General features: G+C 42.0%; 1 protein-coding gene across 1 annotated transcript in view; it reads right to left on the bottom strand.

The window, feature by feature from the left end:
* Positions 1–15,822: 15,822 nt before the first annotated feature.
* LOC114219643 (regulator of microtubule dynamics protein 2) overlaps positions 15,823–22,646 on the bottom strand; it is a 75,196-nt gene continuing 68,372 nt past the window's right edge. Inside the window, exon 11 of the mRNA XM_028117181.2 lies at positions 15,823–16,157. Within this exon, the coding sequence (XP_027972982.1) occupies positions 16,104–16,157 (54 nt within the window). The 3' untranslated portion in view covers positions 15,823–16,103. The remainder of the gene's footprint in view (positions 16,158–22,646) is intronic.

The raw sequence follows: 22,646 nt of genomic DNA, 5'->3' as shown, positions 1-22,646 counted from the left end.
CTAAAATGAAGACTGAGTTTTCTAGGATGATCATATGCTTTAAAAATAAAATATATATATATATATGAATTATGTATATATATGGAATGTTGAATAGCATCTGGCTTTTAACCATTGCTTAAAAAAAAATCACAACTGTATTTTCATCATCATTTAAACATTTCAAATCAAGGTTGGGTGCAAAAAAACCCTGCTTGGCTTCTAGGGGACATACCCGAACCCGAAACACCGGCCTTGACTCTCCTGGTGCTGAGAGGGGCAGAACTTCTCAGGGCAGGGCTGGCATGGGTGATGCTGAGACATGATGCACGGTCCTCAGATACAGATTTCAGAATCGGGTCTGGTGAGACCAAAGTCCCTGCCTCTACTTGTCCGGGATCTACCTATTAGTCTCAACCCTGTGGGGTTCCAAGAAGCCCCCAGTGTCATCAACCCACGCTCCCTTTTGATTTCAAAAGACTTTTACCAGGTGCCTGCTGTGTGGCAGGTTTCATTCTAGAAGCTGTGGGTACAAAGACTGAAGGTGTGTGCTTGCACCACAGCTCAGGAAGATGGAAGGAAGCCACCGACCACGCCGCCGAATGCGCAGGTCCAGACACGGACGGCCCCGCTGCGGGGGCTGCAGACAAGGGGCTGTAGCCCTGAGCCACGCAGGAGACAGTGCTGAATTTCCCAGAAAACAGCTTACACAACACGGAGTATCAGTTTTCTCCTTGGCTCCTTCCCGCCTGTACCAAGATAACTTGAACCGGTTACACAGAACACTCGGCTTATGTGATTGTTGGGAAAAACCAAAAACACCCCAAGGGAAGGAAGGCCAAAGTGCCTGGTGCCGAGAGACTGGCAGCTAGCGGCGGCCTTGCCCACAGTCTCCCTGCCCACCCCGGGGACCAGGCCGCCTCCGCGCAGGGCTCCCCGCGAGGCCAGGCTGAGGCCCTCCGTGGAAAGTCCCTGAAGGCCTCCCTCGGGGATCGGGAGATTTCCGCTCGCTCAGCGTCACCAGTAAGTGCCTTCCGTGGTCTAACTGCGGGGGGGTGGGGGGTGGTGGGGCGGGGGGTGGGGAATGGAAACAAAGAAGGGAATGAGGGAGAAGACAGATGAGACAAGGGACTGAAGGCATTTAATCTTTTCTTGAAACTCTCATTCCCTCACCTCTCTTTCTGGCTGCATTGGATGTGACTCCTAGCTCAGGCCCGCGGGAGGTCTGTTATTTAGCCTTGGGGAGCCTGTGTTTTATCACAAAATAAATAAAATGGGCATAATGACCTTGTGGGGGAGAAGGACAAGAGCCAGAGTGGGTAAAGCATTTCAGGCAGTGTCTTCCGTGAGCCATTTGTGAGTTTCCTGCCTTGAGTTACTTTCAAGCTCTCAGCAGCCAATGGGAACCTGAACAGGCGATCGAGCAAAATATGTGGGTCCAGGAAAGACTCACCAGGATTCTGAACTCATTTTGAGACCCAGTTAAGTCAAGGACACCGACATGGATTCCCCAGGGAGGAGTGTGTGCGCAGCACGGTCTTGGCAGCAACGGGCTGTCTTCCCCCAGGACTTGCATGGAGTCCGTGGATGCCGCCGGGCCCTTCCTCTGGGCTTCTGGGCTGTGAGCTCCTTGCCGGGCCTGTCTCTGCAGATACTCACTAAACAACAAGCACTTACCGCATTCTTACGTATGGGCAACGTCAGGGACACGACAGGGTTATGGGGATAAAAAGCAACGTGGAAACATCTTGGGAAGCTGTGAATAGCTCGCAGAGGCTCTGTCCCCGCAGGAGGGAAGCTGAGAAATCCTCTCCATGTCCCTATGCCAATTATTTTATTTGCGTTTACTCAATCTTTCTCCCAAAATCTTGCATCTTAGGAATTTTTAGCACCGTTTTAGGGATGAGGAAATGAAGGCTCATGGAGCTTAAGTCACTGGTGCAACTTTACGCATGGAGCAAGAGCGGGTTTGGACCTGAATCTGATTCTGAAATGCAGTACTTGTTTCTCTTTTATATCGTGCCACCTTTCTGTGGAAGCCTCAATTTATGGAAAATAAATGAACTCCAGGGATAAAACGGCACATTTCCCCATATTCTTTGCTCTGCACCCCCTTTCCTACCCTCTCTCTGGAAAGAGATCATGAAGCCACCAGGACCCCCGAGCTGGCTGTGGCCATCAGTACCGTGGATTTTGGCATATCTGCCAGCTCAGTCCAGAACATCCTGGCTCTAATATTTCCCTGCAGGAAGCTGAGAGTCTGTCTCTGTATGTGTTATCAGACTGGCTAAAGAGTTACACATGTCAGCACAGAAGAAGAGAGCTCTGATGTTGGCTCCGCGTCCAGGAAAGTCTCGCTGCTCCCCTGCTCAGGCCGGAGCTCTGTGTCTTTCATCAAGTTCCTCAAGATGCCTCGCTACCTGCCAAGATGAAGGCAAATGAAGCAGGACGCTCCTGGGGGGCAGGGGGGGGAACGCTCCTCCCAGGGCCCTGCCTTTGGACAAGGTGCTGATTATTCTATGGCTCCCAACCTTCCTTTGGAGGGAGGCTATCTGGATTCTTGCTGAGTCTACAAAGGCCATGGCTCCTTGGGACATGAAAGGTGACAACGGTGAGGGGCGTGCTTGTTACAAGGAAGGCTCGGCACAAAGGGAACACTTCCCTCTGACCAGAGTTTGCAAAGTGTACTCACATTTGTCATTTCGTGCCCTTCTTGGGGGAAGCCTATGAGCTGGGCACAGCTGGAAGAAGTATCCCCAACAACACATACTTGGCTTGCTGAGCACACTGAGCCGTGCTCCTAGTAAGCCTTCTGGTAAGACCGTCCTGCAGGTGATGGATGCTCCTGGCTGACACCTCAATCTCTCTGTGATGAGATCTCCACAATTCTCCATCACAGGCACCTCTTTCTTTAATCCTCAAGCTGGGCCCGTCAACAAGGGTCCCCTGGGTGTGCACCCAGCGAGGCTCTTTCTCCACTTGTCCACGATACCTCGCTGTGGTATTCAGGGCTAACGAGCGTCCGGACCTCAGGGAGCAGTTACTGAGTCCTTTGCGCTTGGCATGAGAGGATCCCTATGACATGGGCAATGCCCAGAGTGAACAACCGTGCTGCCGGGGGACGGGTCTCAGGATGCCGCTGCCTCCTGCTGGGAAACAAGTTTACAGTCTTGTCCATCTTTCCCACCCTCTTTTTCTTCCAAGGGCTCCTTTACTGCATAAACTATTTTACGTGTCCCCTTGATCCTCTGTTAAACTGGCATGTGTATCTGGGTGTTCTTACAGCCTCTCTATTCTGCTTCACCGATCAGTTCAGCTATTCACTCACAATACTGCTTTAATTCTTAGAGCTTCATACTACATTTTTTCTTATCAGGTTGGCATGCTTGCCCTTCCTTCCTTGACTTTTTCAGAGTCTCCACAACTATTCTTGCTGTTGTTTTTCTATTTGAATCTTAGGACACGAAAAAAATCTTGTTGGCATTTTAATGGGAATTACGCTAAATATGTAGATTAACTGAGGAAGCTTTGGGAACTTCAGGATGCTGTCTTCTTAGTCAAAATATAGTAGGTCTTTCTACTTGTTCACACCCTGAGGCCCTTAGGTTTCTGCTGTGTATCAGGCACGGTTCTTATGTTTACTCCTAGAGATTTGACTCAGTCTTGTGGTTGTGGTAGATAAAATCTCACCTTCCATTACATCTTCGACCTGGCTATTTGTATTTGGGATGGCTGTTGATCTCTACACACTGCACTGTCTTAGTAAACTCTCTTATGTTTGACAATAGTTTTGCAGCTATTTGTCTCAGGTTTTTGTGTATACAGGTTGATTTACCTACATAAATAAGATATTTATTATACTCTGTTAATATATTACTTCCGAATGGACTCTGTAATTTACTTATCTTTTTAAATTAGAGCTAGTACCAGGGTGCCTGGGTGGCTCAGTTGGCTAAGTGTCCAACTCTTGATTTCTGCTTAGGTCATGATCTTGGGGTGGTGAGATCAAGCCCCGCATGGGGCTCTGTACTCAGCCTGGAGTCTGCTTGAGATTCTCTGTCTCTCTGCCTCTGCCCATCCCCTGCTCATGTTCTCTAAATAAATTAATTTAAAAAAATCTTAAAAAAAAGATTTTATTTATTTATTTGAGAGAGAGTGGGGGGGGAGAGAGAGAGAGAGAGAGAGAGAGAGAGAGAGAGACAGAGAGACCAAGCTGGGGGAGGGAGGGACAGAGGGAGAAGCAGGCCCCCCACTGAGCAGGGAGCCCAATATGGGGCTCCATCCCAGGACCCTGGGATCATGACCCAAGCCAAAGGCAGCTGCTTAACCGACTGAGCCACTCAGGAGCCCCAATAAATAAAATCTTCAAAAATTAGAGCTAGTGCCTCCAGAATAATATTAAATAATAGTAATGATAATATCATCCTTGTGTTGTCCCTGACTTCTGTACAAATGTTTCTAAATTCTGTGTTAGTAGCATGATAGACTCAGATAAATATTTTATCATTTTAAGAAAGTATCTTTTTATTTCTTTTTTTAAAGAATTTCTTTTTTAATCAAGAAAGGAGGCAATCCTATACTTTGAAAAGTTCTATATGTGTGTATGTTTTATCCTGAACATTTTAATAGAGTTTTAATATTTGTAATTTATAAATAAATGAATGTAAATATGTTGGGGGATGCCAACTTTTAAAAACTGATTGAATCAAGCATGCAATCAAAAAAACTTGGACACCAATGGGCTTACAAGATTGTAATAAAATTACTTATATTAAAATATTAACATTTACCACATATAATTTAGCTTTTTTTTTTAAATGCAGAAGGCACTTGAGGATCTTGAATGCTTTAGGTTCATCATTATGGATACTGGTTATCTTATTAGTTGATGGAAGATTGGCTAACTAAGCATCAATCATTGGAAGGCCTTAGCTCACCTCTGAAACAGTCTGATTTCTATGGCCCTCTGAATGTCTTCCTCTACATCAGACAGTTTCAGGGAAGCAGCAATATGCTGGGTTTCCCCAGCCACAACCCCCATCGTGGAGGCACCGTAATATGACAGAGGAGGGATGGAGGGTGGGCCTGTGTAGCCTGGGTCCTGCTACTCTGAAGCATGCCTTGGACAAACAGAGTGTCCTGGTTGAAAGACGCTCTTTCTGGCAGAGGCAAGGTGGTGACATACCTATGGGCAGACCACTCAAAGGATGGGAAGGAACCAGACCTCATAAAGACTCATTGCTTCAGCACAGTGAGATTTCCTGTCAGGGCCACTGCCAGAAGTCTTCTTGAGTAGATGATTCTGACAAGTAAAGAAACACAAGTGTTCTTTGTAGTCATAAAAAAGAAAAAAGATGGCTGGAGGGATAAACATCTGAAACAACAAATTCTTTTTATAAGATGTCTGGCTTTCTGCAAATTTTTACTGAACCAAGACGTGTTCTTTTTAAATTAATACATGCAGTGCAAAAACTCAAAACAATATGCTGATTTATTCCATAAAGATAATTCCCAGGCTAACTGTGGTTTGTTTTACATTGTCAACAAGAGTAGGGAGTTGGGGGAGGAATCTTGTAAACTCCTGGAGATGACAAGTTTGGGTCCAGATAGAATGAGTACTCTATAATCTAGAGTAAGTTCAAGCTCAGTCTTATTCCTTCCCTCCATGTCTCTCCCTCCCTCCATCTCTCCCTTTTCTCTCTCTCTTTCCCTTTTCCTCTGTTTCTCTAAATATATACATATACATACATGTTTATATATGTGTATATATTTAAAATAAACATATATGTTGAAAATTGCAAATTTAATTCAAAGTACTCATTGAGCACCATGGGAACACAAAAGCAAGATAAAATGGAGTGCTTTGTAATCTGTTTAAGGAGTGAATACATGTGCATATGGAGTCAATAACAATTCAAAGAAATACAGAATTGTGGGGCACCTGGGTGGCTCAGTCAGTTAAGCATCTGACTTCAGCTCATGACCTGAGCTGGGTCCTGGGATCGAGCCCCACATCAGGTGCTCTGCTCAGCAGTGAGTCTGCTTCTCCTTCTCCCTCTGTGCTCTCTCTCGCTTTCGCTCTCTCTCAAATAAATAAATAAAATCTTAAAAAAAATACAGAATTGAATAACAAAATAAGAAGTATGGACTGTGTTGCAAGAGGTCAGAAAACTCATGACTGGTTGTTGGGATTGTATCAGTGGGGGTTCCTGTAAGTATAGTGGAGCAAAGCGGGGAAGAGGGACATATGATTCATCTTCCTTCTCCCAACATTATTCCAATGTCATAGGCTCAATCTAGCTGCTCACCTTTATTTCCGTGGGGTTTCTGAAGGTCTGTTTTGATGACCTCATCCTGGGACGGGAGGCAAATCAGAGCTCCTGTCAGCTTCCTTATGTGCTGCCAGTGTTAAGGCAAGAAGGAAAAAGTGAAACCTACCAGCAGGTGAGAAGGGTGTTTTTGGCTATAGGATTATTGAGTTTAGTGCCATCCTTTAGTCAGAGAGAGTCAAGGAAGAAAGATACCCAAGGAGCCCATGAAAAGATGCTCAGTCATTAGCGAAGTGCAAATTAAAACCACAATGCAATGCCACCACACTTCTGTTAGAATGGCTAAAATTAAAGACAGGCTGACTGTGCCAAGTGTTGGTGAGGATGTGCAACAACTGGAACTCTCATTCATTTCTGAGGAGAATGCCAAATGGCGCTGCCGTTGGAAAAGCAGTGTGGCAGTTTTTCATAAATCGAACATGTGACAACTTCATGCCTAGGCTTTTGCCTCCTCCTTCCAAATAAAAACATGTCCTTGAAAGACTAGTGTATGAATGTTCACATCAGCTTCATTCATAATAGCCCCAAACTGCAAACAACCCCAAACAGGTGAACTGATAAACAATTTATGACATTCGGGTTATGCAGTATTACACAGCCACACAATGGGATGAACAATTTGATACACCCGATAACATGGATGGATCTCAAAAAGGTGCTCAGAGAAGGAATGATTCCATTTATGTGATATTCTCAAAAACAATTAATCGATGGCGCCAGAAAGTGGTTGCGGTTGCCTGAGACTGGGGTGCGGGCTGGAGATGGAGTGGGAAGACCCGAGGGAACTTTCTGGAGAGATGCACCTGTTTTATATCTCGAATGTGGTAGGGCTTAAACTGGTGTATAAATTTGTCCCGATGCATCACACTTGACACTTAAAATGAACGCATTTGGTTGTATGTAATGTAGACCTCAACAAAGCTGACGTAAGAAGAGAAGGCGGCCCCTCCTCTGATGAATGGGCTTTCAGGACAGGGGCACCAGTGAGAGATCACACTCACTTGTGAGAAATGCCTGGGGGTGATGGACAGTGAGCAGCTCGGCCCCACATCTGCTACAGTGCTGTTCAAGGGTGGAGGCTGAGTCAGAGCCTGGCAGGCACGGTGCACAGTCTGCTTGGTTGGATGCTGCTTTTGAGACCCAACTCAGTTCACTGGCTCCTCCCTTGGACAAGAAACTTAAGTTGGGAGTCTAGCTAACTGTGGTTCGGAAGAGCATGCTTTGTGGGCCTTGTGCATCTTGAAGAGGGTCCCTGCTCGGAGAGCATTTCCGGTCTGAGACACAGTAGGAGGTCAGAAGGAGATGGGTGGCTTTTGCTTCTGCGCCCCCAGCAAGTTATCCTCTTTGTAAAGATACCGGGCGTTCATAATACATGGCTGAGTTTGGGAAAATCCAAATAAACTTCCTCTCACTCCCAAGCTTCTCAGCCAACTCAGTGAGCCACATTGGAACAGTCTAGATTTGGGGAGGGGAGATTTGCAACTGTGAGATAGATCATAATCTCCACTAAGTCTGTTCTGAAATGTAAATTATAGTTATGGAACAGTGATGATTCACATAATTACACTGAAATTAAACCGGAAACAAAGTATGACTGTGAGCAGCATCTTGTAGAGAAATTACCACAACCAGATGTATGTAAATTGTTCCCTAAATAGAGTAAGGCACCTTTCCAGGACATTCCCATGAATTTATATTCTATGGACACTGGACTCCCTATCCAAAGTCCATCTTAATTACTGTTTTCCTTTCCAATGAACCATTTCCCCAATGTGGGAGATACTTGTGTGTCGTTGGCTAAGTTAACAATTACACGAACTTCAAGAAGTCTTTGTTTTTACAAATAAAAGAGACTGCTATAGGCACTTTTTAGGTAAATAAAAACAAAGGAAAAAGAAAGAGTTCCTAAGTACATTAAATCTAAAATGGTTTAAGGCTGATTGTATGGATCTGAATATGATTTCCTCCCTCACTGCACATGCCAGGGCTGGGACTCAGGGCACCTGGGTCCAGGCTCCACTCTCTCATGAGCTAGGTATGTGACCTCCAGCAAATCTAACTGCATTCCAGTTTCTTCACAGTCAAGTTAAGATGGCACCATGTCCTTTCCAATCTCAGCAAGTAAAAAGTTTGCACTGAAGCGTTACATCTGGTGCTAACACTTTGAAAAAGTGAAAGTTTGATATGAATATAAAGCAGAGATTTTTTTTTTGCATTTAAAAGACAACTTTTACAATGTTATAAACATAGTATATGTGCTATCACTAGATGTAACATGCAGTAGGACTGGTCCCTAAAGCAATAAAAATCATCTCACTTTAAAATTTTCCAATCTGTTAGCAGCAAGCCCAAGGGCTAGGTGTCCTTCCAAGAGCAGTGCTCACTGTCACTAGGTTGTCAGGAACGGTCCTCTGTCACCTCTCTAGATCGTTTTAAGTTCCACACTGGGGGACGGCAGGAGTTACTTTATTACTAAACCAAGAGACTACAAACTAAAGCCTGGAAATGGAATATGAATTAAAATTTCAAAAAGAAAAAAACAACAACTGGGTCCTAGAAATGCCACAATGATTAAGTCTAGTATATGGTCCATATTCCATTCAATGCAGGTGGTAGTAAAAAATAAAATGGAACGTCCACGTGTCTGTATTGTTTTTAGGGGAGAAAGAGAGTACTAGGAATTTGAAGTCAAGGGCTGGTCTTGGCATTGCCTCGAGCTTACTGCCTCTGGCCTAGCCCCTGAGCTGCAAAGTGGCTCCATTTCCTGCCCTGCTCTGCCCTCCTTCCCTCTGCTCGCTCCCACATCATCTCCGAGGGTAGAAATGACCCTTAATTTTCTCTTTTAGGAACTGTAGGAGCTGTGAAGTGCTTTTGTGTTTCTTGAGTTGTCTGATTTAGTTGAACACATGTTAAGCGAGTGCATACCGCTAGACAGGCAATACAAAAGTGACTAATACCTGGTCCTTGTCCTAGCATTGCTGAAGATCTGAGGGCTGGTCAGGCTCACAAAGGACACAAAAAGTGCCTTGCTATTTTGAGGAAGGAGAGAGCACATCTAGTTATGTGGATCAGGAAGGTTTTATGGTGGACCTTCTGTCACTTGAGCCAGGCCTGGAGTGGGGAGAGAGATGTCCGCAACGCGGGGCTCAATTGCAGGACCCTGAGATCATGACCCGAGCCGAAATCAAGAGTTGAACACTTAACCGACTGAGCCACCCAGGTGCCCCTGACTGGGACCTTTTAAAAATTAGGACAGCCAACTTTGGGCTCCAGATGAATTTCATACACACCACGGTGTGACTAGTCTACCTGACAGGAAGTGGCTGCCCACTTAGGGCTCTGTGAACAGCACAGCTAAGTGACATTAATAATTCCTAATGCTGTTTCTACTTATAATTTTTAGCAGAGTCTTTTCCCCAGTCAAATTTCCCAAATTTAAATTTGCTGGGTTGTGTAAATGTAAAGTATTGAAGAAGGAAGAAAGGAATAATTTAATTCTTCATATGCAAACTTTATTTGCCAAAGCTTAAGAATACTGTTTAAAAAGAATTTATCTGAGTTGTAACCAAAGTCTAAATAAATAATTAATTTCATAGTACAATTGTTCAACTTATTTTATATTATAGAATGGATACATTTGAACATTATAGAAACTTGTTTTAAAAAGCAATTTAATATGTTTGAGCTTGTTGTATACAAAATAATGGTTTAGAGGATTAGAAAGTGCTCCAGAATGACAACTCCCTGAAGTTACAATTTCTATTCTTCAAAATCCAAAACATGGACGAAATGTATGAATCAATGGTTTTCAAGATACTGGACAGTGGGAAAGAAAGGACAGTAATTCCTGAGAGACTGTAACAAACAAGGTGACCCCTACAATTCCCTGGGGTTACTGCCTTGAGAGAGTTTCCAGGCAACAATGCACAGAAGGGGAGCCTGAGAGGAGTCCGACAATCTCCTTGAGTTGAGGAGACAAATTGGTCAACAAAATGCCAATCAAAATTCTAGCTAGATTTTTTTTTAGAAATTAAAAAATTGATTCTAAAATTCAGATGGAAATGCAAAGAAGCTAGAATAGCCAAATCAAGTTTGAGAAGAAACAAAGCTGAAGGAATAACAATATCTGATTTCAAGATAATATAAAAGTACAGTAATCAACAGTGTGGTGTTGGCAGTAATACTGATGAATAGATCAATGGAACAAAATAGAAACTACATACATATATGGAAAACTGATTTTTTACAAAGGTGCAAAGGCAACTCAGTGGGGGAACAAGTCTTTTCAACAGATGGTGCTAGAAACAATTGTGTATCCACATACACAATGAAAGAAATTCAATCCCTACCTCATGCCATATACAAAAATTAACCCAGAATGGACCACAGGCTTAAATGTAAAACCCCAAGTATAAAATTTTTAGAAGAAAATATAGGAGAAAATTTTTATGACCTCAGATTAAGCAAGGATCTTTAGATACACCACCAAAAACAATATACATGAAAGTATAAATTGATTCATCAAAATGAAAAGCTTGTCCTGTCAAAGACACTGTTAGGGAAATTAAAAGCCACAGACAGAAAACACTGGCAAATTACCTATCTAATAAAGGACTTCTATCATACAGAATATATAAAGAACTCTCAAAATTCAATAAAAAAGAAAACAAGTATCTCAATTAAGATAATGGACAAAAATTTTGAATAGATACTTCACCAAAGATATACGAGTGGCAAATAAGCACATGAAAAAATGCTCAATGTAATTTGCCATTAGGGAAATGCAAACTAAAACCCCAATTAGATATCTCTACACATAGAGCAGTAGCTAAAATTTTGGAGAATGACAATACCAAGTGCTGTTAAGAAGGTGCAGGAAGTGGAACTCTCACTCATAGCTGGTAGGAATATAAAATGGGCTAACCACTTTGGAAAACAGTTTGACTGTTTTTTAGAATGCTAAACATCATTTAGCCATCAGGGAAATTAAAATCAAAGCCACACGGAGATACCACCTTACACTGGTTAGAACGGCAAAAATTGACAAGGCAAGAAACAACAAATTGACAAGGTCGAAGAGGATGTGGAGAAAGGGGAACCCCCTTACACTGTTGGTGGGAATGCAAGTTGGTGCAGCCACTCTGAAAAACTATATGGAGGTTCCTCAAGACGTTAAAAATAGAGCTACCCTATGACCCGGTAATTGCACTACTGGGTATTTACCCCAAAGATACAGATGCAGAAAAGAAGGGTCACCTGCACCCCAATGTTCATAGCAGCAATGTCCGCAATAGTCAAATTGTGGAAGGAGTCGAGATGCCTTTCAACAGATGAATGGATAAAGAAGATGTGGTCCATATATGCAACGGAATATTACTCAGCCATCAGAAAGGATGAATACCCACCCTTTGCATTGACATGGATGGAACTGGAGGAGATTACGCTAAGTGAAATAAGTCCAGCAGAGAAAGTCAATTATCATATGGTTTCACTTATTTGTGGAACATAAGGAATAGTATGGAGGACATTAGGGGAAGGAAGGGAAAAAAGAAGGGGGGGCAATCAGAGGGAGAGATGAACCATGAGAGACCATGGACTCCAGGAATCAAACTGAGGGTTTTAGAGGGGAGGGCGGTGGGGCGACGTGTGAGCCCGGTGATGGGTTATTAAGGAGGGCACGTACTGCATGGAGCACGAGGTGCTAAAAGAAAACAATGAATCGTGGAACACTACATCAAAAACTAATGATGTACAGTATGGTGACTAACATAACACAATAAAAAAAATTATAAAAAAGTAAAAAATAAAATGAGAGCTAAAAAATAAAAAAATAAAATGCTAAACATAGATCACATGGTTCAGCCATTCTACTCCTATGTATTTATCCAAGAGAAATGAAAGCATATGTCCATTTAAAGAATTTATATGAATATTCATAGATTTTTTTGTAATAATCAAGTACTGGAAACTCCCCAAATGTTCATCAACAGGTGAAGGGACAGAAAAAACTCTGGTATATCCGTGTAATAAAATAACCCCAGCAATAAAAAGGAATAAACTCTTAGGATACACGATGAGATGAACGAATCTCAAAATAATTTTGTTGAGTGAAAAAAATCAGACAAAAAAAGAGAAAACATAATGTACAATCCCAATTATATAAAAGTCCAGAAAACGCAATCTATGGTGACAAGAAGGCAGGTCAGGGGTTGTTTGGGGACAGGAGATACAGGGAGTCAGAAGGGAGGGGTTGCAAAAGGGTGTGAAGAAACTTTTGGGGTGATGGAAATGTCCATTATCTTGTGGTGATGGTTTCAGGGATATATATATGGTATATAATATATATCTCAAAACACATCAAGTTATCCACCTTAAATATATGCATTTTGGTATGCCAATTACACCCCAGTAAAGCTATTTTTAGAACTTATGATGTGACTTCGGGCACCTAGAGCAAAATCCTGGATTGGGAGCTGCAAAAAGTCATGGAGCATCAAGATATTAATGATACTTGGTTCTAAAAGGTGACCTTGTCTTTAACTGTGAAATGAAATATTCTTGTTAACTGCCCAACAATAGGTCATAAAGTCTCTACTGAGGCTTTCCCACCCCACAGATCGAGGGGAGCGAGTCGTTGAAAGGTTTCACCACCTCCTTTTTTCTTCCTTCCTTATCTTGGGAAAGATGGGGGGAATATGAAAACAGACTTAATATAAGTTGAGATACACAACGGGTTGTTGGAAATATATGTGAAACCAGAAAACGGCTATCAATATCCAAAAAATACAAGGAAAGATTTTTCTTTGCCTTTGCTCTCTTCTTTTTTCCTTACCATCTTTCTCTACCATTCCTTTCTTAATAAACCCTTTCTTCCTTTCATGTCCCTTGACCCCTTCTCTCCCTCCACCTTCTTTTACCCCCACATCCCCTTGACCGCCCCTTTGCTGGCAGGGTTGCACGGCGGTTCAGACTCCAGCACGGACCGGAGCAGACTGCTCAAGTTCAAATCTCACGCTGTGCTCCGTATGGCATTTAGTGTCTCCTGCTTTAGCTGCCCTGTCTGGAAATAGAGTGATACCAAAAGTTCCTTCTTCTCGGGCCACGGTGAGATTTAAATGAGTTGATGTAGGTAAAGCACTTAAAACAGGCAGAACCACAGGTTAATGCCATGCAGTATTACCGTTCCCGGAGCCCCTAATCTACGACAGACATGCTGGGCTTCAATCAGTTAAACGTAAAAAGCCCTGGGCTCAGAGAAGAGGGCAGAAGGCACGAGATTCTGAGTTGGAACCCGGTCCTGGCTCGGCCAGTCCCCAGCTCCCTGACCCCTTCCATGTGGTTTACGCATCAGAGCTTAGACTGTGTCCTGGGGAAAATGAGAAGGCTGGTCTAGAAGACTGTCTCCACGGTCCCATCCAGCTGTTAACACTGCTTTTTATAATTCAAAATTATACCCATATTATCAAATGAAAAGCTTTTGGACCACTGTTAGGCACAATGGAGTTTTTCATGTTCCGGCGAAGGTCATTCGTTATTTAGTAAGAAAGATAACTAAGCTTGCAAATTACATGGATAGGATGATTGCTAAAATTTTAGCAGAACGCTGATTTCTTTAACGTTTTATGAGAAATTTTAACATGCAGTTTATTATCTTCTGAAATTGAATATATTTGAAGTTCTGGATCAGAACCTCCCCTTTTCAAAGCTGTGCGTCAAGTCTCTTAGGTTAGGAGTTTGTGTATTTTGCTTGCGGTGGATGGCGCACCACTAGCTTGGCCTTAGGGACCCCTCAGGATCATTTCGGAAGTGCTCTGGAGACATATGGTCTTCTCCCAGGTCAACAGCACAAATGGTGAGTGAAGTAACCATAGAAAGCAAGCTACAGTCAGTTCACATGACTCACTTCATGGGAAATTCACTGGAGTAAGTATACCAATCTACAAATAGTGCTGCCATCTGAGAAAAATACTCAGCTTTTAAAAGGGGGCAGATTTAATGTGGAGACTGTGTTCCCTTGTGACCTAGACAGCCGGGCTTCAATGATCATTTGAAGGGGACCCGATATAACCATGACAGGGAGGGAGATTTCCTCTGCTAACATCCTACTGGAGAAATTGTCAAATGTGTCAGCAATTCCGAATGCTTTAAAGGTTCAAGTAACTTTTAGGAGTGTTACACTCCCATTGTAACATATTGACTCCAGGGACCAAAGAGGAATTTTGTTAAAACAAACGGAGATCGGTTAGATGTCCCTCATAATTCCTAGCAGAAGTCTTTGCACTGCTCTCTGCCGGAATGAGCTGCTCCCACAACGGGGTTGATTCTCTCATTTGCTGTTAGTGACAATCACCTGTCTCAACTGGCACATTCTTGGAGCAGTTCAGAGAGAGCCAGAGGCATCCTATATAGCCTGTGGACACCGCGTATCTGTGCAGGAACCTGCCAGACTCCTGTCCCTTCCAGCCAGCGCTGTCAACATTAGACCAGGTGTCAGAGTTTGGGCAAGAATCAGTCGAACCGATTCAGGTATCTCCATGGGTCGGTGTAAAAGAGAGAGGAACTCGCTCAGCTTGATTAAATGGCATCTCTAGGTCAGGGCTTGAAATCTTGAGTGTATAAATGTATGCATATATTTGGGATAGCAAGCAGGAATTTCAAGTTTTGATCTGATTTCCAGGATGAGGCTGGTTAAAGTGTAGTGAGGAATCTTTACAGATCACTGCTAGCTAAGTGCAATGAAAAAAATCCTTTGTTTATTAAAAACTGGGAAATAGAAGAAATAAAATGCAACTCCACAGAATATGAACTGCTACCAGATTAGTGTCTTTCCAATTGATGTTTTTCTGCACACATTTTCATATACCTGAGATGATATGTATACACTATTTTGCTTTGTACTTGCACTTAAGATGCCTTGTGCATTGCACAATTTCGGTAATTTTTTCAGTGTCAAAATAATATCCTGTTGTAGTTATATTCTAATATGGTTAGATTCTAATATGGTTAACTGCTTTTTTATTGTTGGACATAGTGTTCTGCTATAATAAACAATGCTGTTATAAACATTTGTGCATAAATAATTGTCCTTTTCTCCTTGGGACTATTCCCCTGAAATGACATTACAAGATTCAAGAATTAATACATTTTTGAGGCTTAGGATACATTTTACCAGATGTTTGTGTCAAAATACCCTTTCACCAGCTGTGGTTGAGAATGTTCCAACTTGTGGTATCATTACCAGCACTGAACATCTCTTGGAAGAAAACAATCCTTGCTAATTTGATGACAAAACAGTATCTTACTGTAATTTTATTCACATTTCCGATGACTAGTTACCATGTGTTTACTCTTTCGTTTTTCCTCTTCTGTCAACAACTTGTTCATGACCTTTGCCCATTTTTCCCATTTTTTATCCACATTAATGAAATTTTGTTTTGTAAAGTCTCCATTGAAGCAGCAATAAAACACTAGAGTTCACTTTATTGAATTGATTTAAATATTTTCTTTAAAGAAATACTCTGAAGACTATAGTTTATTGATAGAAAAAATATAAATCATACATGTTTAAAGATAATTTTGTACTGACATTATGGGAACTTGATTTCTCCCAACAACATGATCAGTTTTGTTGTGCTACTATTGGAATGCATTCTGCAGAAACGTGGTTTTACCTTCAAATCTGAGCATACTACCCTTACATCAAAAAAGAAAAAAAGATAATTAAAAAAACACAACTTGGATTAGTTTAAAGTTTAGTAGACCACATCTGATTTGTTGAAGAGTAAGTTCTTTTATTTACCTCTTCAAGGAAGTGCTTATTTTTTTCACTTCTTTCTGTGCATCTTTATCCTATAAAGAAAAAACAAGTACACAATGAAATTTCACACATTGATCCTGCGACTCTGGGTACTTTGAAGCAATCTTCGGTGGAGTGAGGCGATACTTTCTGAAGGACCATTACAAAGAAATTACAGATTTCTTAGATTCAGGCATGATTCAGATCTCTGAAAATACGTGCCATGTGGAGAGCTATTTCCAAGGTTTCCCTCACCAGGTCTAGAGTGGTGGGAAGACAGGGAGAAGAGAGCCTTTCGTGTAAGCAGACACGCTTGATCTCACTAGCGTGTTAATGGTGAACACTATTTTCTTCTTCAACTGTACCATGTGGAAGAAGTCCCAGCCCTAGCAGCAGGATTTGAAGAAATCTGAGATTCCACTGCATGATCCAGACTAGCAAATGTACCTTTCATTATTGACTTTATCAAGTAGTTTAAGATGAAAAACCATGTAATTTTTTTCTCTAGTACTGCACGTGTATCGTAATTTCTTTAAAACAAGTGTGGTGGTTAGAAACTGTGGCGATAAATTCAGATGGCAGGGTACTCCTCTACACTTTTGCATTTAACAAACATTTATTGAGAGGTGCCTGGGTGGCTCAGCTGGTTAAGCTCAGGTCATGATCTCGGGTCCTGGGATGGAGTCTTCCATCGGACTCCACGCTCAGCAGGGAATCTTTCTCCCTCTGCCTTTCCCACCTGCTCGTGCTCTTTCTCTCTCTCTCAAATAAATAAAATCTTAAAAAAAACCCCAAATATGTATTAAGCACCTAATCAGAAAGAATTTAAGGGATGCAACAAATGAAAATAAACAGATGAGGAAAAATGAACAAAGTAATATTTGGAAGTAGCTATTAGATTTTTTTTTTTTAAACCTGGAAGTTCTTCAATAGTTTTAATCATAATGTAGTGTCTGGTCAGTAGGATGTCTACTTCTATCAAATCAATATTTTTTGAAGGTTGTGAGAAAATGTGATTAATGAATTTAGGGTACTAATGTGTTATTTAAAAGAACTTATAAAAAATAAGCTGTAATCCATGTTTGTCTTTGTAACCCCATGGCCAGCTGAGTGCCTGGCACCTAGAAGTCCCGAGATGGATGATGCCTACTATTAGTGGCTTGATGCTAGAATGTACAGTTACATTTCCCATCAATCAATTTCTAGGAATCAATTTCTTACAGAATAATGACATCAATGAGAGAGTTATTTCAATTAGATGCCTAAAGTAATGAAAATGCATAAGCCATAATGAAAGATTCAAAATTAAGATCACAGTATAGCAATATTTATACTCACGCACCACAAAGAAGAGTTCATCTAACCTCCACCCCAATTCAACTGGCAGCAAATGTGCACACCCACACACTCACACTCACATACTCACACCACATGCCTCCCATTTCACCTCTTTCCCAGGGCTTCCATCCAAGCATTCTATTTATTTATGTTTTTATGCACAGAGGGCACTAGCAGAGCTTTTTAGCCCAAAAAGCCAGCTAAAACCACCACCTCCAATTATGCTTTCCTCTGTTATCATCCAAAATATACACCCTTTACACGATCAATCCTCGTTGGTATTCCCCCCAATACTGCCCTCCTTTGAATTCTCCTCGACTCAACCTCCCACTTTCCCCCTTTTTCTCAGACGTTTCTACAGAGCTCCCTAGCACTCCTGCTAGTAGACTTCTTTTGAAGTCACTTTTGCATAACTGGTAATGCATCTGCTGAGAGAATATATTTTGGGGGGAAGAGGAGAGGATGGGGGCTATTACTGGTGGAGGGGTCGGAGCCAATGGTAGAAGATAATGGCCCTCTACCGTTTCTTCTAGCTGTTAAACTCCTGATCACTCTCCTTTTACGTTTATTTTTTTATGATTTCGGCACCTGGGTCTCTCTCCACACCGTCTGCCGTCACTGCTGGAGACACCCTTGTCCCCACGGCCTGTGGGTCCCAACGTCCCAGGGGCTGGTCTCCTCGGCTCCGATGTCCTTCCGCACCCCCCCCCCCCCCCCCGCCCCGCCCCGTGAACACACCCTGGGCTGTGTCATGACCTGGAACTGCTCCACCTCTGACACAGGCAGCCTGCTCCCTGAACACAACTGCCTACCTTTTCGGGTCAGTTATCCAATCACACCAATTCTTCAACTTCTACAGGTCTATTAAGTGATTTTTTCCTTATTCTCTATCAGCTTTCTCCTGCTTTGACTTACTTTCTACCCACATTAGGTTCTACATCCAACTACCCTCTTAGCAAAAGATCAAAACCCTTTCTCCCTCTGTGGCACCTGCCCTGGTTCTCTACGAACCCACAAGTCTACAAACCCATCGAGTTTTCTATCGAGCCCACGACAAAAAAAAAAGAGGACTATGGCGTGCTCTAGATCCCTTTCTGACTTCCTCAGGACCTTATTCTATCAATTATCTCCTCTCTCCCCAGTCTTTCCCGAACCCTGCCTTCTTTGCTGGCCCCTTCTCATCATTTAAATATGCTCCCCTATTTCCCAGCTAAAAAAAACATGATTTTTCAACTCCAGCACCACTTTAACTGCCACCTGATCTCTCTCCTCTCTTCCCCACCAAATTCCTGGAAGGGCGCCGACGTGGCGCTGACTGCATTTTCTCACCTCTGCTGCTCTGCACGGTCTCTGCTTCTCTCGCTCCACTACAACAGTCTGGGTGAAGATCACCAAGAACACAGACATCATTCAGTTCAGCTCACTCCGTCCTGACTCCTGCAGAGTATCTGACCAAGGTGACCGCTCCCACCATCCTTTGGCTTCTGAGGCCCCGTCTCCTGTGGCCACTTCTTTCCATATCACTGGAGCTTCCTTTTCCTCCTCCCCTTCCCTTCTGTTGGGGTTTCTCAGAGTTGATTCTTGCCCCGCTGGCTTTCGAATACTCTCACTTTACTGGGTGGTCTCTGCCATCTTGTGGCTTCAGACATCAGTTATTTGACAAATATACAGTCACTTTATGGATTGGAAAACCTCACAGACACAAACCCAAAAGGTCCATAACTGAACTCACCTTCTCTACCAAATCTGGTTCTCCAACGTTCCCTGGATCCTTAAAGGGTACCTTCCTCTATCCTGGTCAGTTTCTAAAGCCGGAAACCGAGATCTCATTCTTGAGTCCTTTATCTCCTGGAAATTCAATGTCTAAGTCTTGTAGAGACTACCACCCACAAATCTGTTAAATCTGTGCTCTCCTCACTGCCATCATCTTAGTCCGGGTCACTGGCTCATGTCTGTGTTATTGCAGGAGTTACCTAAATGGTACTCCTTCTTCCAATTCTCCCCTCCAAGCCACGTCAGTCTCCACACGGTAGCTAGTGTGCCCTCCCCCAAATCTCATTGTGTTACTTGTTGCTTAAGACCCTGTAAGAGTTTCCCCTTGCCTTTAAGAAAAAGGTATACAAGGCTTTCAACCTCTTTTCTCCCTCTAGGACTCAACATTTCAGCCATATTATACATTTGATTCAATGCTTTTAGGCATATTTTTCAATTTCAAGCCCTTGTTTGTTTTTAGTGTCTTATAAAGTAGGGCATGTATACCACTCACATCAGTATCACCTGAGATATCTGAATCACATAGTGTGTATTTGTCCATGTTTCCATTCACCTTTGCCATGTAGATACATATTTCAACACTAATATAATCATTAGAACACATTATTTTGTGTTCTACATTTTTCAGTTACATTAAAAGTTGTTTTCTGATTGAACAGTCTTTGCAAATACTTTTGGAGCTGCATAAAGAACAGAAACTGATCAACTTTCAGCAGTGACGTAACAAAGGGAAAATGGCCTGATTACTCAGCATAACGTTTCATGATTTTTTGAAGACAAAGACCAATGTATCAGATTTTTAATCAACAACTTTTATTAATCCACTCAGGAGGGATGATCTTACTGCCTATTACATTTTACCAAATTCTGCATTCTACATTTCCAAGAATGCATTACAGTTCTGCATTTTTACACTACATTATTTTCAGTGCCATGTCATTTGCCAAAAGTCTAAATTCTATGTTGAATTGTATTCTAAGGGTTCTTGATAGTTTTGTTCTCCAGTCTGAGTTTTCTTAAATAAGCTGCAGATAAAGGCATTTCTACTTGGACTTGAAGCCTGAGGGACTCCCCAGTGTGAGAACTTGAAGGCTGACTAAGGTATGCCTGGTCACTGAAGACTCTCCTTCATTCATGACACTGAGAGTGTTTAATACAGTGAGAAACCTCACATGTCCTGGAATGTTACTCTGTGACGAAAGGGTTTCTCCTATTTATTTCATTGGATTGCTTCTCTAACTAGAATTATCTGGTATTTCTCAAATGGCTTCCTCCTCCTAGTAAAGACTTGCTGTTCTCCTTCTTGTTTTGCTCAGTGTTCTGTGCCTTCCAAGGCTTGAGCTTTGGCTGAAGGCTGTAGGGTGCCTCCCCTGTGGGAACTCTTGTGTAAAGGTTAAAGCTGAGGCTGAAGGTTCTTCTACATTCATTAATGTATAGGGTTTCTCTCCAGTGTGTGTTCTCATGATGGCTAAGGTTAGAGCATCAGCTAAGGGCTTTACCACATAGATGACATTCATATAGTTTCTCTGCAGTGTGAATTCACTCATGCTGTTTAAAGGATAAGTTGTTACTGGAGGCATTTCCACACTGATTACAGGCAAAGGGTTCTTCTGTGTGAATTCTCTCAAATAAACAAAAGTTAGCTTTCTGGCTGAAGAGTTTGCCACATTCGTTACATTTGTAGGGATTCTCTCCACTACCACAGACTGAGTCAGTTGAGCTGTGGCTATTTCCCCATTCTCATTATATTCAAAAGAGCTCCTCTCCAGTGTGAAATCTCTGCTACTAAGGAGGAGAGAAGAGGCTGCTAAATGTCTGCCTACATCCATCCATCAATTCATTTTTCTACATATGAATTCTATGCTGACCCTTCAGTGATAATCTCCAGTTGAAGACTTTGCCACATGAGTTATACTCACATGGTGTGATACTCGCCTGCATATAAGTTTCTTCCTTCACAGCATGTCAACTGCACAGCTATCTGATTAATTCTGAAGTCTTCATTATGTTTCAAGCACTCAATATATTGGCCATATTTGTGTAAATGTCATCTTCTGAGGACTTGGGTTATGGTTCTGAGTTCAGGTTATTCCTTTCTTCCCCAGATTCAAACTATCCAAACCTTTCTGCTGAGACAGCACACTTTCTCTCCGTAAAACACTGTAGTTTCAAATTCCGGGAATGTAAAGTTGTTCACATGCATGAATCTAGGCCCCAGAGCCCAAGGGCTGATACTCTCAATAACAAGTGCAGTGTGATGAGCTTAGAGCTCCCTGAAAGGGACAGAAGACATGTCGCAAATAACTATCATGCCAGGAAGAGATTACAAGTGCCACAAGAAAGAAGCACATATGGGAAAATATATCAATACTCTGCTGAAGACTTTGGATAAGTAAGAGAGAGATTTACTTATATTACATTGTTATACTCCTGGCATTTGGCTAATGATTATCAAACATCAACTTGACTAGACTGGGTACTGCTTAAGAATGACTGATTCCAAACCGATGCTGTGTCATCAGTTATTTTAAGAAAATTATTAAAAGGAGGTCTAAGAAATTTCTTTAAGGTGTTTTTAAAGATCAACTTAAAAAATACAACCAAGGCCATTACATATCAAGAAAGCTTAACGAATAATATGTTTTGGAATGCCAATCAATATAAGAGAAGACCCAAAAGAGTAGAAATAGGGGGTTGTAAACAGAGTAGCACCCCTGGCCAGCAGCTCATGAAAATGTCTGTTCACAGAGAGTGAGAAAAGTCTGTCCATCCTTTAGTGGCCTTATTACTTTTTAAATGTACCAGGAAGAATGAATTCTCCAGGCATGGATGGCACAGATGAGTTAATCTATAAGAAATAAATCCAAACCAGAAATAAATAGGTAAATCAGAATTGCTAAAAAATGGGATGCTGAACAACATTGCTGGGTTTCAGTAAGTAACCCACTCATCACTCTGAGCTGTTGTGTTCCCATAACAGGAAAGCAGGGTGAACATCTGTAGACTAATTCTATTTTATCTAAACTTATCTGAAAAACCAATCTCTTAATGAAGAAAATCAAATACGAGGTCTTAATTAAGACAGAAAATTAAAAGCAGGCTTAGGATTTTATTGCTAAGAGTGGTGACTAATAAGAGGGATGATTCTTAATCTATGTAACAGCATGGAGATACAGCCCAGGATTTTAAACAACAGGTAACTTCCAAGAACTTGTGAGCCAGGACACAGTCGTCTTTATTTTGAGCGCTTCCGGTGTCCTCTTCTTCCTGGAGTTGTTTCTCATATATTTTATTTACTGTCCTATAAGACTTTGTCTTACAAGAGCAATTAATGTCACTTCAAAATATTACAGCTGTTTAAAAACAGTCTGTTCCTTTACCAGACTAGCGCACCCCTCGTTGTAACACACAATACTATATGCTGCTTCGCG

The sequence above is a fragment of the Eumetopias jubatus genome, unplaced genomic scaffold (assembly GCF_037043125.1).
Source record: "Eumetopias jubatus isolate StellerSeaLion01/CBP00866 unplaced genomic scaffold, mEumJub1_p1.0 scaffold_9, whole genome shotgun sequence".
Classification (NCBI taxonomy): Eukaryota; Metazoa; Chordata; class Mammalia; order Carnivora; family Otariidae; genus Eumetopias; species Eumetopias jubatus.
The sequence above is the reverse complement of the archived record's forward strand: the minus strand, read 5'-3'. Positions and strand labels throughout refer to the sequence as shown.